A 19,505-nucleotide genomic window follows, 5' to 3' on the forward strand; every position below is an offset into this window, starting at 1 on the left:
AGATAGATAGATAGATAGATAGATAGATAGATAGATAGATAGATAGAATAAAATAATACCAACACAATTAGATTAAACTCATTTTGTTTTTATTTAGAATGGCTGTTTATATTTTTTTTGGTAAGAATTACAAGAAATATATTCTAGAATAAATTACTGGTATTGTAAAATTTTGTTTAATTTCAGGAGATCAACTCTTGATCCCCAGTTACACATTTTATGACTCACAGGTCCCGACCACTGCTTTTAAAATGCAACTTTTTCTGGACAACACATAAATAAATAAATAAACAGTTGCCCTCACATAAAATGGGCAAAACAAAAATCACCTTCTGGTTAACAGAGCTTGTAAACATATTTTAAGGCAAACTAACATGTTTTTTGTTACAGCTGGACCATGGGAACAACACAACTTTCAGTGGTGAGCTCGATTTTGTTGATTCTGCAGACCTAATTTCCATTTAGCGGATTAGCAGTTTTGTTAACTTTGAAAACTTGTAGCCGAATTCGCTTCTACTAAATTTATATCCAGTCATTTCAAGTCGACCACATTCTTTTCAAGTCAATTCTATATAGAGAGAGATTATTGGTTGAGCATGCATCAGAATTGTATGGTTGATTTTCTTGTCTGTCCCTGGTCCTGTGATGGACATGTGACCTGTTCTTGCACAGTGTTGACTGGATATGGGTACTAGTGACCCTACAACCCAGAAAGGAAAAGGCAGGTAAAGGATAATGTGTGTGTGGTGTGTGTTGTAAAGGTTTATTTATGCTAAGCTGCAACAGGCTTGAACATGGACATGGAACAGCCATATCTGAACAGATTCCTGTTAGCCTATGCTGTAGATTCCCCTCACTCACACCCACTAAGCTTTTTTGTGCATGTTTTGTTGTGAAATTAGCCACATACTGTATGTATTTCCAGTCATATTTTTTTATGAACTGTGCAGTCAATAACTCTTGACACAACCTACAACTAACAGAGACTGTTTGGCCTAGTGGTGTCACGGTAAGTGCTATGTCTTGTAATCCTGAGGCTCCAGGTTTGAGCCCATTGTGTCAGGAAGGGCATCCGGCATAAAACAATAGTTCAATCTTTCATCCAAGCATGCTTGCTGGTGACGCCTGCAGAAGGAAACAGCTGAAAGATGAACAAGTTATCCATCTCCACAGTTAAAACAGCAAGATTCGGTAAGACATTTTATTTTCAGTTTGATCGTTTTAGAGTCAAAACATATGATGCTGCATGAAACTGATGACTGTTTTATAGATAAATCAAGGTTCAAAACAACAAGTCGATGCCATAATATATGATGATTTTTTCATTGTTTAACGCAACACAAACACAAAACTCACAAAAAGAACATGTCAAGAAAGTTATATGTACATTAAAAATGTCACAAGTCTTGACTTTGTGCAAAATGTGCTCCATGTTTTGACCAACATAAAAAAGAACTTCAAAATACAACCAGCCAACGTGGCAAAATATTAAACTGTGACAGCACCACAGAAAGTGGAAAGAGAAAACAGCGCAACTGTTTATTCTTTATACACACATCCTATTATCATGAGGTCTGGGCTTTGCATAGCATTGATAATCCCAAAATAAATGTGCATAATAAAATAAGCTATTTTGTAAATCAGCTGTCAGCTTTACTGACAGTTGTCTTCTGAGCCGATCATTTGTATACACTAGAAACACAAATGAATTAGAAAACAGTCACTGTAGGTACTATACAAAGTATAGAGAAAAATGAGATTATGTTTCTTCTCAGAAACCAGTTGTGAAAAAATAAACAGTTTTACTTGCCATTTTGTACCATGATACCTACAGTTTTATTGTCACATAAAAACAAAATAAAAATAAGAAAAAACTGAATGGTTGGCAAAAACAAATGTTTTGTTGATGTTAGTCGTGTTTTTAGAGACAAAAACACCAATCAGTGTGTTTTTAACCTCTCTAAATGTTTGGTGAGAGTCATTTTGTTACATTTGTGTTGACTACATTGATAAAAGGCATCTCTTCCAGGAGCAGGGATTACTTCCACTTTTCTCAGAGAAAATACAGCGCATAGTAGATGATGTGAACTAAAATCTTATTTTTATTGATAAGACAGGATATCCTCACAAGTAAAGTCGTAACAAGGGAAACATTATACATTGCTATGACTCATAAACATAAAGTCACAGACCATCAAAATGTTCAGATTGCACAAAAATCACATACGGATACTGAACATATAAGAACATTATTAAGTCCTGAATTAAGACAATGACTTTATTTTCATGTTTAACACCAAACATTACATGTATAATACTTATTATTTCATATACAATATGAATAAATATCATGTTACCAATAAATGTTGTCACAGTGTTTAAAAAAGCTGTCTGAGGTTTCAATGTGGGTCAGCTTTTTGGGGCATATGCAAATCAAAATTGGTATCAGTGTGCTTCCAAACCATCGTAGTTTGTATTTTCCTTTAGAAACAAACAAAAATAAAGTATGTTGACACCACTGTCTTTACACTCGTATTGAAACATCTACAGTGATCACACATCTTGTCCCAGGCAAACCAGTCCCTGCTCTCCATTCCTTGCTAGTGATTTCTGCAGATGTGCTCCAAAAAGATAAAACAGCATCTGATGCTGCATGGAACTACCATACTCAGAGGGTTTGTCTCCGGTGTGTGAAGAAAAGAGGAAACACCAGCGTTCACCTTCTTTGTGTTGTTGTTTCTTATCCTCTAGGTTTTGTTTATGCGCACACATGCAAATCTGACACGGTCTGTACATGCTCAGGCCAAATTGTACCAATAAATGTGCAAACATGTGTACACACATGCATGTACAACAACTTCAGAGTTCTGTAAGAGTATATAAAAATTGTATGATAAAAATTCCTACAGTGTGGACTGTTATTGGGTAGTACTTTTATCGGATGGTTGTGTTTCCCCCTGGGTCTGCTTTGCTGGTGTCTCATCAGTTTCTGAAGGATCTTGAGTTTCCTTGTTGCAGCAGCAAACAAAAAATGCTTTCTTCAGTTCTTCAACCATTGTTTTCTCTTCATCCTCCAGCTCGGCATTTTCCTGCATATCCCACCTGGAGAAACACAAAACCAGCTGTTTTAAAGACTAGCACACATTTGTCAAAATTAAATAAAAAACACATTCAGCAGAACCTGACATTTGTCTTTAGTGTTCTTTTTTTGCATATTCAAATTTCACCAAAATACCAGATAAGAACTTCAAACCAATGCTTTTTCTGTATCATTCATCTATTTATATCTCACTCCAAGAAAATAATACATAAATAAAATATTAAATAATCTTACTAGCAGCCAGATTTAGACTCAGAATGAAAGTCTATCCAAAATACATTGTTACAAGAGTAGCAACATCAAATGATGTTTCCAAAAAAACATATTAATTAAACATTTCTCAGTCACAGATATGTAAGATCTCAAAAACTCTTTACACAAAATGCTTATAAAAATAGGACCGATACTCTGTTTTTATCTCAGTGTGGTTTGAGTAAGGGTTGAGGAGTTGAAGTCAACATGCTGCTGTTACATCTTTGAGATGCCAAGTGAGGTAGTCACAGAGCTGAAACAGTAGATGAGTGTAAGGGTGAGTCAGCATCACATCTTGAGTGGTGATATGATGATTGGTGTTCTTGTAGACTGCTGAAATGAGAAATGTATCACACATTGTTTATGTAGTGCTCCACATCAACACAGCTGGCTTGTACCTCACCCTCCTTTGGTGCCATGATGCCACTTTCCTTTGTATTGTTTCACAGTATTGTGGCACATGGTTGGACTGGTTAGTGGTTTCTGAAGATAATTAGAAGCTGGCTGATCTTTGCAGCCAAATCATAAAAATAAAAAAAAATAATAATAAAAAAGTTTTGTGAAAGGGGTTGAAGTTTATTATGCAAATGTGATGTGCTTTTTTTTTTCTCCTCGTCATCACAAACCAATAGTCTGTGATAAACATGAAGTATATATATATATATACATATATCGCATGTTCTCCCTTAAGTTTAACCAGATTGTTCAGTTGTTTAAACCTAAGCAAACAGTGAGTAAAAGACAAAAGTAAAACAAACAAAGAACCAACAAAAATTGTATCGTGGAAAATTAAAGAATTTTGAGCTTCAATTTCAATTTGAAACTACGTTAAAATTAATTAATGCAACCTTTATTTAGACAGATAAGTCACATTGAGCCTAGAAGACTCATTTACAAATGAGATCTGTTTAGACAGACAAAAAGTAGTGAAACTGGACACATGTAGGAATTGGAGGCAGAAAAATTCCTATCAGACTTTTTCTTCTTGGCTGAGAAGAAAAACTCTATTAAAAAACACCTTGCACAAACAAGCACATAGCGATGTAGACATTCAGCAGAGGGGGAGACGACGAGCGCGTTGAGCAATGTCCATGGACACTCTCGAGGACACTGTAAGAGTTTTGATAAGGATGGAATAATCAGCCCTTTTCCTCCGGTGAGATCCGTAAACATTCTCGAGGGATGTCAGGGAATGGCCAAGGACAACGCATATGGGAATCCAAGAGTTCTGAAATGATGACACAATATTTATTCATATGGTTTCATCTGGTTATCAGTTGGAAATTCCTTTGGGGGGGGGGGGGGGGGGGGGGGCGTCAGATCAGATGTTCTCCAGGCAAATTCAGATAAGATAGCCTTCAAGGTCAGCTGAGGGAGCAAAATTCAGATAAACACACAGTTGTTTTGGGGACAGGCAGAACTTAGTGACATCTACCTGGAGTCTGTGTTGGTCCAAACGGTTCTGAAATGTCCAAATTACATGGCCACACCGATGGAACGTGACTGAGTAAAATCCCAGACATCTGATCCATTCTGCCTAAAGCATTTGAGTCTGGGTACTCGAGGAACGAACCAAGCCATCATAAAGGAAAGCAGAGTGATTGGGTCCCAATTTACTGCCAATGACTTTCTTGATTGTAGATAAAACCAACCAGTTATCGTAAATCCAATTAAATATGCATCCTTAAAATCTACAAATGGCAGCAAAGATAGACACATCTTCAAGTCGATGAGATATCCAGCTGCGTGCGTGCCAACAGGGCAAATCAGCTCACCTAGCCTGTCCTCTTCAAAGAAATGTTATCAATTGTATTGAGGGACCAAATGATCAAAATAAGTCCATAATTATGGTTTGGAAGATTTGCAAGAGAGGCTCAGAAGCAGTTTCACAGACAGACAGAGCAGCAAAGTAAAGCAGAGAGGGAGGGGAGGGGAAAAGTATCCGACCTCGGCAAGAGCAAGTGGTGATATGAGAAAAAAAGCTGTGTTTATTAACCTTTTAATAAACCACGGAAATTCCATTAAGCTCACATATTTCCTTTGCAAGCAAGACCGGGACCTGAAGGCAGCTTAAACATGTTTTCAGACTGGTGTTTCCTCCCTCTGTACTTGGAGTACCTGGAGAAAATCTACTTAAGCATGAGGTGAACAAACATGCAAACCCCACAAAAAGACCCCAGGCCCAAACCAGGGACTGAACCAAGAACCTTCTTGCTGTGAGGCAGCATTACTTACCACAAATCCATTGTGCCGCTCAAAAGCTTCGCAGAGTCAAGGCACTCCATCGTCACCACACCTAAGTCACTCACTCATGTATTTGGTTGGCTCATGTTTACAGGGAAAAAAAAAAAACTGACACACTGTACAACCATCCACAAGTCAGACTTCTTTTTTAAAGTTCAATCCATCCACCCATTATCTTTACCCATTTCTTTTTTGGGTTGTGAGGGTCACTGGTGCCCATATCCAGCAGTCACTGTGCGAGAGGTGGGGTACACCCTGGACAGGTCTCCAGTCCATCACAGGGACACATAGAGATAAATGAGACAAACAACCATTCACTCTCTCACTCACACCTAGGGACAATTTAGAGTTACCAATCAGTCTAACATGCATGTTTTTGGTTTGTGGGAGAAAACCGGAGTACCCGTAGAAAACCCATGCATGCACGGAGAGAACATGCAAACTCCACCCAGAAGACCCCCTTGACCGGGATTTGAACCAGGGTGACCTACTCACTGAGAGGCAGCAGCTCTACCAACTGTGCCACCGTGCTCCCTTCATTTTCAAGTTTACACACAATTTTTAATTCTCTGTTTTAAAACTTTGTGAATAACAAAAGTTTTGTCTTACATCAAATATACACATTTGCACTAATGTAATTTGAAACGTACACTGTTCCAACTTTCCACACGTAAAATAAACAAATAAATAAATCAATAAATAAAAATCTAACCACAGAGGACATTTCAGAAAATATTACAACAAGTACAAGTACCGGTATATGCCTGGCTTTTTGTATAATTATTTTCCTTCTGTTTCTGATTTTACCATGGCAAAGTTATCACACAGCAACAACAGAACAGTTTATGTTAAGATTTCCAAGTGTTACAGAGGAAATGACTAAGAATCTGTTTCTTCTCCATCCATGTTGAATCACTTCTCCAGTCGGTCTCCCCCCACATTTTTTAATCTTAACAGATCAAACTAGATGGAGGGCTTCAATACAAATACGTCAACAGCAGTCCCGCTGTAATTTACCTGCAGTATATCAATTGAATCCTTTGACGAGTGATTGCAGTGGTCAATCAAATCCATGCAAAGACCTGAAGGTTGTCTTTGAGTTGCAGCATTACACTGCTTCCAAAAAAACAATTATGTCTGTTTGACTGCAAAAAATTGCATTTCCACTGCAATCTCTTTTCTGCTTTTATCCTCCCACCGTTCCTGTTTCTCACTGTAGGGACATTTTCAAGCATTGCGTTTCTTTGTCTGAGTTGTATAGTGTGCATTTAAAAGGGAAAAAAAATGTAAAGACTATTACACACATGTAATGCACGCTAACATGCATTCTCTGCAGAAGTTCGAGCCTCTCTGTCAAATTGTGTGCCAATCGGACATCATCTTTCTCTATTTCACAGCTACTTTCAGTCGTGATAATCCTTTGTCGAGAAATATTTATTTTTATGTAAACGTGCCTTCTCCCTCCATACATAACATAGGTCATGGGTGTTTGTTTCACTAGCTGATATTTGTGTTCATCTTTCCTTATGTTCTCCAGAAATATGAAGTCTGAATAAAAATAAAAAAAAGACATAAAACAAAGATAGAAGTCACAGTACACGACGGCGAGTTATTTCAATATTATTTTTGAGTGACATAGAATTAAACTGATTCAATATTCAAACACTTGCACAAACTGAACAATACAAATGTCACACAGTGTGCAAAAACAAGAGCAGGAACCGAGTGAGGGAGAGCAGAGGGCTTGAAGAATGGCAGCCAATAAAAGGAGGGAGCAGGCGAGGAAGGAAGACAGGAAGGTACGGTAAAGGTTTTTCAATGTTTAATTTTCAAATAGGATTAAGCAGAATGACATTTAGCTGAAGGTTACATGCTCAGCATTGTCTTAGCTGATATTGATATGCAGGAGGCACCCCACTTGTCACTGGGACAAACACTGTTGATGAATGAGAAGCCTTTCCCTAGGAAGGTGTTAAGTGCAAATTTGAAACGAGAGTGAGGTTGAGGCGGAGAGAGATAGAAAAAAAAACGAAGCACACACATGTACACACAGAGTGCATTACCACAATAGTTGATGTAAACTGTCACAGGATAATGTTGCCAAAACTGTGAATTGTTGCATAAGGCATAGGTTGCACATTTGTTGAGGATGGTTGATCTGGAACTGAAAGGGAGCTAAAAAATACACAAGGTGCTTTGTTGTATGCATCTAATTTCATCAACTATAACACAATAATGCCTCTTAGAAATGCACAAGTAGGCTAAAGTTGACAGTAACTTCACTGTATTCTCATTTCAGGCAACTTTCCCCCAAAAATTTACATCTTAATAAGCCAAGTCTTACCCTTTAATTCTTATGGGCTCTGCTCATTTCTCATGCATTAATACTGGGGCTGCTGACTTGGCTCTTCCTCTGAATACAGAATAGGACACACATATTAAGACTCATATATTTACAGGATTGATGCCATGGGAGATTGTGTCGGAGTGAAATGAGAAGGGCAGCTTCAGATCTATTTCAACGTGAACATCAGTAGCACAAGCTGTCCTAATCATGGGTCGGTGCAGACACAGAACATGCTGGATCCTTCCTGGTGTCAGCAAGAGCAAAGTAAAGAAGAGCAGCATTAAAATAAAACAGGCAGAGTCACAAGTAAGTCAGCGGGAAGACCGAGTGTTTTAAAGATCATGAAAGTCTGTAGCCAGTGGTTTCTTCTGCAGCTGTCAGTGGGATGAGTGGTTTCTCTCACAATGCTGGGTGGTTGTGCAGCACAGAGTGCACTGCCTGCTCTGCCACTGGGACCTCTGTTTGTTTAAAAGGCGCGCCTGTCAAACAGCAAGCGCCACCGACAGCCAGACACTCAGCTAAATGACTCTGACAGCAGCCATAATCAGAGGCTTTGCACATTGCCACAGGGCCTGGAGAATCCATCATAACCCAAGCCTAAATATTTAAAGTGCTAAACTTTCCAAAGGTCAGGCCTTTTTCATGCATGCCAGAAAGAGGACCGCAACACAAAAGGGACACCAGGAGAAATAGATATTATGGTTTATTACCCATCATATATTTACCCCACTTTTTTTTTTTTTTTTACCTTTGGAATCAGGTTATTTGTAGTAAATAGCATTTCTCATGGATGTCACATCCTAAAATATCTAACAAAATCACTAGTAAAACATCCCAAGAGTTTTCACATAATAATACACTTGTAGAAATTTACAGAAAAGGTGTCAACTAAGAACAATATTTTAGACAAAACAAGACACTCAGAATAGCACTACATTTTCAGATAAATCCTAATGAATAACTCAAAATTGCCCCCAAATAATTACCCTCTGATTTCCTGAAAGCATAGAATGATCCATTGTACTTTTAAGTATGTTTGAAATAAATAAATACATTTTCAAAATTCTAATTAAACTGCTTTGTGGTGATATCAGAGTGCAGAGTTTGTGTTATTTTTTTTTTAAATATTAAATATTAAAGTGGATAAATGTGCAGTAGTATACCATGAACACTGATTAGTTGGTGGAAGGATGTGTGTAAAAAAAAAAAAAAAAAAAAAAAAGTCAATGTGCAGACCCAGAAATTGAGTATACGTATGTCTAGACTATTTAATGTAATCTTCAATTTCCCACAGATTGAACAACATGATCTTTTACAATACAGACATTCTGAAAAATACTAAACTGCACTAAAATATATAAAGAAGATCAATCAGATGATAATGGATGCTGCGTTTTATAAAAGTAGTTTATCTGAAGCAACTGACTAGTTCACGATACAGACCAGGAGGTCATTTATTTGACTCAATTTCCATTGAGAAGCAAGCATCCAATTCAATTTAGGTATGTGCCTGTGTGAGGCCAAAAGCCAGAGGGAGATTGTAACTGACAGCCATTGGACAGCTGGCTGGATTTGAATATTGACGAGACAGGGACTTGACAGAAGGGATTATGCTCTACCTCCTGACTTACTAGCTGCTACACTGATCCATTCTATTGTCAGATCAACTCAGTGTCAGATCTACAGTACTGTATGGTTGTGTGTTGCACTGTTGCCACTCAGTATTAGACCCTACCTGAAATCCATCTCAATACTAAATGATGTCCACTAAAAGACTACAGGACACTGAGTAAAACAACAAAGACAGAAATGTGCAGTATCAAAGCAAATCTGTTTTCAGAATGGGACAGCATCTTTCACTGTCTTAAATAATCACAAAATGTACATGACCACAATGTTTGCACTACAATACATGTAAGACTGATGATATTAACTTCAACTTAAACTAGTTCATTGTAAAAAAAAATCAAGAAAAAAAAATCAATACACCGTCTACTGTTGTGAATGCATTCTCAATTTCATCAATAAAAAAATAAATAATAATAATTATATAAGTAAATGGGTTGTGGGGGGTTATAGCTTTGGATATTTTGTAAAGTTGGCTTGGAGTGCACATTCAATAGGGACTCACATTCACAAGTTTGAATTATGACCAGATTCTGCAGACTTACCCCACAAAACAAATATGCTCCTAAATATGCATCACATGAAGGAATCTGCACTTTTTTTAAAAAATGTGTGTAACGCTGTTTATATGTTTGTGCCTGTGTGAGTCAGAAACCCTTTCTTAGCCGTGTCAAACCAGGCTCGTCTCCCACCAGGCAGACACCCTCCCATCTTGAGGGCCGTCAAGTGCAGGCGAGTCATGGAGAGTCTGATCAAAGGGGCTCGGCCAGATCAGTGAAGGCCCTTTGAAAGGGCATCCGCAGTTACACAAGCTGACATGCTTTTTCTTGCTCTAGCACAGACACATACACAGACTCCAAGGCATACGTAAACACGAGTGCACGTAGAGAAGAACCCACACAAACACAAGGTTCAAACACAAATGAACTAAGACACTTAAGTTCAAGCAATGATAGAAAATCAGAGGGCAGAAACACCTCCTTCCTCAATAAACGCATAGGGACTTGACTAGTGACGATCTTGATATTGATGTCTAAAGAACAGTGATGCAACAAGATTATTGACTTATTACACACATTTATGAGACAGGATGTAATTAAATACCTGATAGGTATGGAACTATGCATGCATAAATTGTGGAAATGCAAGCAGTTAATAGCTATTGTGTATATCATATGTGTCCCTCAACATTGTGTTTTATCCATACAGGACAAAAATAATTTTGATACAACCGTACCTCCAAGAATAAAAATGCTAAACAAATTGGAGTATGGCTAACTGGTAAAAGGAAGGGTGAATTGGAATTCTATGACCCTGTTTACACTGTGTCATTTTTGAGTGAAACTGTAGCATTTCTGCTGTGTTTTGGACATATGTGTACACCACAACGGGCCATTTTCTTTGATGCAAAAGCTTTTCCAGGTCTCATAGTGGATGTTTTTGGAAATGCCCGGCATGCATGGGAAATCATGCATGCGCACTAAAGACACCATAAAGTCAAAAGTTTTTTTCTGTGCTTATGCAAGTAGAAGAATCCATCCAGATGACCTGACTTAACCTTGTTAGATTTTTCTACCTGTATTATTGAGCATGCATCAGGATATCTTGAGCAAGTAGATAAACAACAGTAACAATGGCAGGTGGCGAACTACTGGTTGTCCTACTTACCTTTTTTCAATGTGTAAGAGCAAACCAACCTCATCCAGGGTCCAAACGAATGTTTGTGTATTCACCATTTTGGATGCAACTATTTAGTTGCTTGAGACTAAGTGTCTACTCACATGCGGGCATTGAAATACAAAAATCACAGTGCCATTTACTGACATGGCATGGAAACTGCAGCAGATTGAATCAGCACAGTGTTACCCATGGAAACGAGTACATTTTTCAGTCAACAGCAGAAAAATGCTAATATTTACAGAGATTTTTCAAACATAAACCAAACTAATAAGCTAACTAGTGAGGTCCAAACCCAACTCATTGTCAGCTGGGATGTCTCATGATCCCCAAAAATCTTAATCAGATAAATAGAATAATTAATGCATCCTATTCCAAACAAACAAACAAAAAAGTAGTCAAAGAGAGTACCTGAGTAATCATGCAAATGCAAACAATTATTGGGTTTGGGTTGCAGTATAGTTTTTTATTTTATTTTAAATGTTATTTTGTGGGCTAACCTGTCATTTGTGTGAGACTACTTTTTTGGGGGGGTGGGGGGGGGGGGGGTGGATCAAACTGTATATTATGTGACCACACTCCTCAAATCCCTTTGCATGGATCTTCCTAGCTCCTAATTATTCACTCTAGTCATCCAGAGGAAAGTTTGTGTAAATTTGCTGTGGCTTAATTACTGAATAATTTAGACCATGCTCCAAATTAATGTAGACATTTCCATATTAATATGTTTGCCTACTGATTCAACTTTTATTTGTATTGTGGGCAGGAGGATAGTAATTATCACAGCATATCATAGCAGTGGTTCTGTTTTTGTAGACATCCTTATGCTGCTTGTCCACCACAGTGTAACAATGAATACTTCTCTACAGGATACAGACTGATTTATTTCTCAGATACACTCCTTGTTCTTCTGTGACTAAGACTGTGATTGAGGGAGGAAGACAGAGGGATCATGTTTGAGTTTGACAAGGTAAGATTCCTTTTAGAAATGTTGATGTGTGCAAAAGCATTGTTATATGTACCGGTGGTAAAAATGAAGACAACAACCAATAACCAAACATCTGCCAAGTCCACAACTATCTCCTGGTCAGTGCAGTCGGTGGATGATTGCCTCACACAAGCACTGGGGTTTCATTGTGTCATAGAAGGCTGACATTTCTTTCCTCCTCATATCTTCCACTCTGACCCCCCTTTCCCCCACCTTGCTTCTCCTTTCTTGTCCTCTTTCTCAGACTCCCAACTATTTGGCTCTGGTTAGGAGATTGGCTAAACAGGCTGGCACCTTTCAATGGAACAGAACCCCAGAAGATGTAGTGGCACTGAAAAGTGCAGGCATGTGTATATATATATATATATATATATATATATATATATATATATATATATAGAGAGAGAGAGAGAGAGAGAGAGAGAGAGACAGCTCTCCCTCTAGCTACAGCAAATTGGTAGCAAGACTCAGTTAAAAAATTCAACCACATTAGCACCCCTCAGCTGAGTCCTGTGTCTGACATGACTGTCACACTTCATCCACATTATGCACAGCAGCTTTTTACAACAGAGACCAAACAACGGTTCAACAAAAACATCTTAACACATTTATTAATTACATCTCTCCTTAAAGATGCATGCAACATTTTCATACAAAAAAAAGAGTAAATGATGAAAACTGTGTACACAAATTTATGTGTTAAAATACTTTGCTATCTCATTTTTCTTCAAGAAAAAAATATTACTTTATCTTCCATCTTTTGTATGATACGGTATCACAAACTTGTAAGTTAGAGTCAACAAGTCAGTCATTTAACCTATAATCTATGATACCTGTTCTAAAAATCCCAATTGATACAACAAATAATCATCCTAAAGAAGATAAAGAGAAAGGCTGAGAGTGACAAATGGATGATTTAAAGCGTTGACACCTAAAAATATGAAAGAAAAGGCTTAGTCAGTGACTAAAATGATATCTGCCAAAAAAAAAGAACTGAGCATGTGCAGTCACTGCCTGATGTAAAGTGTTATGTGTTGTCATCATTGTATGTCCCCATACAATGGAAAAATTGGTTCTTTGCTTTTAACCCATCACACCTGGGATACACGTAGCAGTGGGCAGCTATGTAAGCACCCGGGGAGCTATTATGGATTAAGTGTCTTGCTCAGAGACACCAGGTTAGCTGCCCTACTTCTACCTACACATTCGTGTGCAAATACGTTGAGAATGGACATCCAATATATTCAGAAAATGAAGGTGTAATTACTGCTTATGGAGAGTATCAAAAATGCTTCTGTGATCTGGAACCGTTTGTTGTTTTATGTTATTTCATTTTCAGAACAATTTGTTTTTCAAAGCTGTTTCCTGGGAATTTATAGAGCCATTTCTAATAAAACTAGAAAAACAATTACATACTGGTACTTGAATTAGACATTTAAACGGGCTTTTACTGAATAATGTTACATGTGAATTTGAGTAGAAAAATGTTAACAATGACCACAACTTTGAACATGTTCAAACTTTTTTTTTTTTAATTGTGCCTATTTTCTAAATTATTTTCTCACAATCTTGAGCTGCCAACTAGTCTCCAACAGTCCCAGCCTGCTGTCTGTCCACACGTTTCTGTTAAATTCTATTTACTTTGTCGAAAAGTCTTGGGATGAATGTGTTAGTATCAAGTTGACCATCTTGTTCTTTAATGCCACTTTACTCTGAAGTCCATGTGAAACATCTTATTTCCACATTTATTACTACCTCCAAATGATTTGTGTACCAACAGCAGCCTTTAAGGAACAATTAGAAAAGCCTGTTGCAAAACATAATCTGCTACTTGTGTCTGTATTTGGGTTGACTTATTTAAACCTTGTCACCAAATGCATAAAACATGTCCCATGAATTAATGAACAAAGAACATGCAGTTAGACTAGCTGAACAAGCACAAACTTTGAGAACCAAAAATGAAAGTACTCCATTGAATAGTCTACAGAGGGTATTTGTTGTGTCACCGCAGTGTTCTACCAGAAACACACTACTATGACTTATTCAACATTTTCTCTTGGTTTTACTGTGCATATACGGAGATATAACTCTACTAAAGAGGGTTGAGAAGATGCAAACTGACAAAAGCTTTGTTTCAACATAGCTTCACATAATTTCCAAGCCACAATGAATACATTTCACATTTCAGCATATTCTACATTCATATGCATATTGGCTTAGCATGCTAAGATGCTAGAGTGGTTGGTTTAATGGTAAGATATTTATTTTGATACTGAAAACTCATATGTTTTGCAAAGTTAAACACTCTTTTTATTGAAAAAAAACTGGTGAATTTAATCTGAATGGAGTAATTTGCAAGCTTTAAGTTCACTTTTAGACCTGCTGTATAACAGAAAGGTAAAACGCACGAAATAAAAAAAGGTAAACCAATAAACGTAATGTGCAATTAAACACCTTTCGAGACCTCTAGGTGAGCCTCTTACAGTTTAAATATGTTTGGCTGCTGGCCCATCCACAGCGGGGCATTGCTTCTACACCTTAACTACATTAGACGGCAGTCCCTTTCCAGAGAGCAGATCACTAGATAAGTACTTTTTACAAGCAAACCATTATGATGTGAGCATACAAAACACATTTGCTCGAAAGTGTGGAGAAATACCAGGAAGTAGTTGGCGATACTGTACATTCAAGTGTAAAGGCTCCATTCATATTGGCATTATTAGCGACAGGCTCCTGTGGCTTTACTGGGCCTGCATTGAAGTGATTAGTCCATGCAGACATGATCTCACCTTGATATGTTGTGTGTGTGCGTTCTGTATTTGGCTGGGGGTGCTCTGTTATTGTCTATCAGATCAGAGCCATGTTCTGTTACCATTTCAAACAGTTCATTTTCTGCCATGCTAATGGCATTTTTAGCGGGTTAAAGAGATAAATAAATCCTTGCTGTCGCCTCATTTAAAATCAAATGCCACTTAATTATAGCTGTATGTGTTTTTCAAACACTTTGCATAATTTACTGTTCTGCTTATTCCTAATCTCCGGATCCTTATCGAGTGCACCCCATTTTACCCCCTTCTGTCCTTATAATAAAATTATAATGCTCCCTCTTTCAGTTTTTCTTTCTCCTTTTTGCTGCCAACAGCAGTGTGAACGAGATAAGGAAAGCGATGAAAAGACGTTTTAAAGTTGTGCCTCACCTTGTTGGGATTTGATGTAAAGGTCTATTGTCAGCTCAGGAGAGCATACTGTGCACACACACACACACACGTTTACACACAGCCCTCTGGCAGTGTTGCATTTCTTACGAAACAAAATACAAACATTGACATAAGTCTACAAAAAGAACAGCGCAACATCACAATTCATGATCTGCTTGTAGGCATACATATGAACAAAAACATGACAAATACTAGCTTGACATCCTGATTTCATTTTATAACGGATATCTAAGTGATGTCAAGATGTTTCTCTTGTTTTGGATTTGTACGGTACAGGTTAACACAGGGTATCGTTTCTTTGAAGTTTTAATGTGCAAATAAAAAGGAATATTAGTGCTACTGTTGCACAGTAAAATTTATGAATGAATGTGTAGGGTGCTATTATGCAAACTTACCTATAATTCTGAATAAATACATACAAAATAAAGCTTAACATCCATGCAAAATGACAATCAGCCCATTTAGAATCATTTTGTAACGTCAAATTATAATACAATACACAAAAAAGCAAATGTTATATTTGCTGCAAAAAAAGGTAGGTAATACAGGAAGTTAGGAATATGAACAAATACAAATGTCAATATACATTCATGTATTTGCAATATTTTTCTCTTTGCATTCTGAGAGCATGATGAGTTGCTGCAGCTGCTGAAAGGGGAGGTACAGCAATTGCCCAGCACACACTGGATCAGAAACCAGATGTGATCCTTATAATCAGTGAATTTTGAAAGATGAATATTATTATCCTTCAACTGAGTGCAAGCAAAAACGTAGCTGATGCATGCAAACAAGGCGTCATCAGCAGCGTTAAAAAATAAATAAAAATAAAACAGAAACAGCTGATGACAAAAGCAAATGCCAGCTTTAACTATTGCAAGTATATAAGCAAAAATGTTAAAGTTGTCTGTAAAGATGAGCAAGTGAACGTTAACTACGACTGACCATGGTGCTGTGCCCTCATTCCATCTCTAAGACTTTATCTGGATTCTTAAAAAGCCTATTTTTTTTTTCATTCATTTATTTATTTTTTGAGTGATTTGTTATTGTGCTTCCCACAAAGCTGTCCAACTTAAACACAATAGGGGGTTGTGACCAAATTTACCTTGAACCTTCATCCCCTGAAACCTATTTAAAGGGAATTTAAAGAATTTAACTCGTATATGTTGTGTTTCCAGCATTTTTAATATTACAAGGTAGAATAGAAAATATTGCTCCTCCTGAAAAGTAAGTGGGTTAGACTTACAAGTAGTTAAACTAGAGACTGCACTTTAAATACATTAATGTAAAACTTGTAAATATTGCACATTTATAGAGCGTTGCAGTGTCTCCATTTATGATGTTGACCATGGGAAACAATCAGAGAAACTTTTTATTGTCTAAATCACTGTTGAACTTGTGCTTTCCTCTTATTCCAGAATGAATTTTAGCATTCCTTAATCAAACACCTAAAATTTAATCACCACTATGAGTTGATTATATTCTAATTACCTGCATTATTATTATTATTATTTTTATTTTGTTTTCAGTTGAATACCAGTGCACACTTGTCTGATTCAAAATGATTGTATTTCAATGTGCCTCCATCAACTAAAATCTGTTAAGCAGCTTTGGTTGTTTTTATGTGTGTCTTGGAATGTAGATGTAGCAGAAAACACACCAAAAACTGCACATTTTTATTTATGTATTGCATATGCATTAGAATGTAAACAAAGTGAAATAGTATGAGATGGTTAACGCATTGGTCTGACTTTGCTAATTTTTGTCCCATTTTGAAGCCTGTTCGGCTGCTGCAGCTGGTGGTGCACTTTCTCCTCTGCTGATTGAAGATGAATGAATTACAGAGCTTTAGCATTGTGTTTGCAAACAAAACCAACTGTTCTTGTTGTGCAAACTAACTTTACATAAATAAATTAGATGTGGAGATATATCTCAGATGTGGAGATGGTAAATGTCAATATTTTATTCGTAATATAACATAGATGACAGATCAAAAGTTTAATCTGAGTAAATGTAACATTTTAAAGGAAAAATATGTTGATTCAAAATTTCAGTGTCAACAAATCCCCAAAAAGTTGGGACAAGTAGCAATAAGTGGCTGGAAAAAGGAAATTGAGCATATAACGAACATATGGAAGACCAATTAACACTAATTAGGTCAATTGACAACATGATTGGGTATAAAAAGAGCTTCTCAGAGTGTCAATGTCTCTCAGAAGCCAAGATGGTAAGAGGATCACCAATTCCACCATTGTTGCGCAGAAAGATAGTGCAGCAATACCAGAATGGTGTTACCCAGCGTAAAATAGCAAAAACTTTTAAGTTATCAACATCAACCTTGCATAGTATCATCAAAAGATTCAGAGAATCTGGAACAATCGCTGTGCGTAAGGGTCAAGGCCGTAAAACTCTTCTGGATGCTCGTGATCTCAGGGCCCTTAAACGTCACTGCACCTCAAACAGGAATGTCACTGTCAAGGAAATAACAGAATGGGCTCAGGAATACTTCCAGAAAGCATTGTCAGTGAACACAATCCACCGTGCCATCCGCCGTTGCCAGCTGAAACTCTACAGTGCAAAGAGGAAGCCATTTCTAAGCAAGCTCCACAAGCTCAGACGTTTGCACTGGGCCAGAGGTCATTTAAAATGGAGTGTGGCAAATGGAAGACTGTTCTGTGGTCAGATGAGTCACGATTTGAAGTTCTTCATGGAACACTGGGACGCCATGTCATCCGGACCAGAGAGGACAAGGATAGCCCAAGTTGTTATCAACGCTCCGTTCAGAAGCCTGCATCACTGATGGTATGAGGTTGCATGAGCGCTTGTGGCATGGGCAGCTTGCATGTCTGGAAAGGCACCATTAATGCAGAGAACTATGTTCAGGTTCTAGAACAACATATACTCCCATCTAGACGTCATCTCTTTCAGGGAAGACCCTGCATTTTTCAACACGATAATGCCAGACCACATTCTGCAATCACAACATCATGGCATCGTAGGAGAAGGATCCGGGTACTGAAATGGCCAGCCTGCAGTCCAGATCTTTCACCTATAGTGAACATCTGGCGCATCATAAAGAGGAAGGTGTGACAAAGAAGGCCCAAGACGATTAAACAATTAGAGGCCTGTATTAGACATGAATGGGAGAGCATTCCTATTTCTAAACTTGAGAAACTGGTCTACTCTGTCCCCGGACGTCTGTTGAGTGCTGTAAGAAGAAGGGGGGATGCCACCACAGTGGTAAAAATGGACTTGTCCCAACTTATTTGGGATTTGCTGATGCCATGAAATTTGGAAACAATTTGTGTGTCTCCCAGGTGCTTGTGGCAAACTTTAAACAATACTTTTTTTATGGATATCTTTTAATAAATAGCTTTCTTCTTGCCACTCTTCCATAAAGGCCAGATTTGTGCAGTGTACGGCTGATTGTTGTCCTATGGACAGACTCTCCCACCTCTGCTGTAGATCTCTGCAGTTCATCCAAAGTAATCATGGGCCTCTTGGCTGCATCTCTGATCAGTCTTCTCCTTGTTTGAGATGAAAGTTTAGAGGGACGGCCGGGTCTTAGTAGATTTGCAGTGGTCTGATACTCTTTCCATTTCAATATGATTGCTTGCACAGTGCTCCTTGGGATGTTTAAAGCTTGGGAAATCTTTTTATATCCAAATCCGGCATTAAACTTCTCCACAACAGTGTCTCAGACCAGCCTGGTGTGTTACTTGGTCTTCATGATGCTATATACGCTTTGAACAGACCCCTGAGACTATCACAGAGCAGGTGCATTTATACGGAGACTTGATTACACACAGGTGGGTTCTATTTATCATCATCAGTCATTTGGGACAACATTGGATCATTCATAGATCCTCACTGAACTTCTGGAGTGAGTTTGCTGCACTGAAAGTAAAGGGGCCGAATAATATTGCACACCCAACTTTTCAGTTTTTTATTAGTTAAAACAGTTTGACACATCCAATAAATTTCATTCCACTTCACGATTGTGTCCCAATTGTTGTTGATTCTTCACAAAAAATTAAAATTTTATATCTTTATGTT

At 37.7% G+C, this 19,505-nt stretch overlaps 1 protein-coding gene across 1 annotated transcript in view; it reads right to left on the minus strand.

Moving 5' to 3' along the window:
- Nucleotides 1-2,916: 2,916 nt before the first annotated feature.
- Nucleotides 2,917-19,505, minus strand: part of kiaa0825 (KIAA0825 ortholog) — a 158,061-nt gene continuing 141,472 nt past the window's right edge. The window contains exon 23 of the mRNA XM_037680491.1: nucleotides 2,917-3,102. Within this exon, the coding sequence (XP_037536419.1) occupies nucleotides 2,919-3,102 (184 nt within the window). The 3' untranslated portion in view covers nucleotides 2,917-2,918. The remainder of the gene's footprint in view (nucleotides 3,103-19,505) is intronic.

The sequence above is a fragment of the Nematolebias whitei genome, chromosome 8 (assembly GCF_014905685.2).
Source record: "Nematolebias whitei isolate Nwh7 chromosome 8, NemWhi1, whole genome shotgun sequence".
NCBI lineage: Eukaryota > Metazoa > Chordata > Actinopteri > Cyprinodontiformes > Rivulidae > Nematolebias > Nematolebias whitei.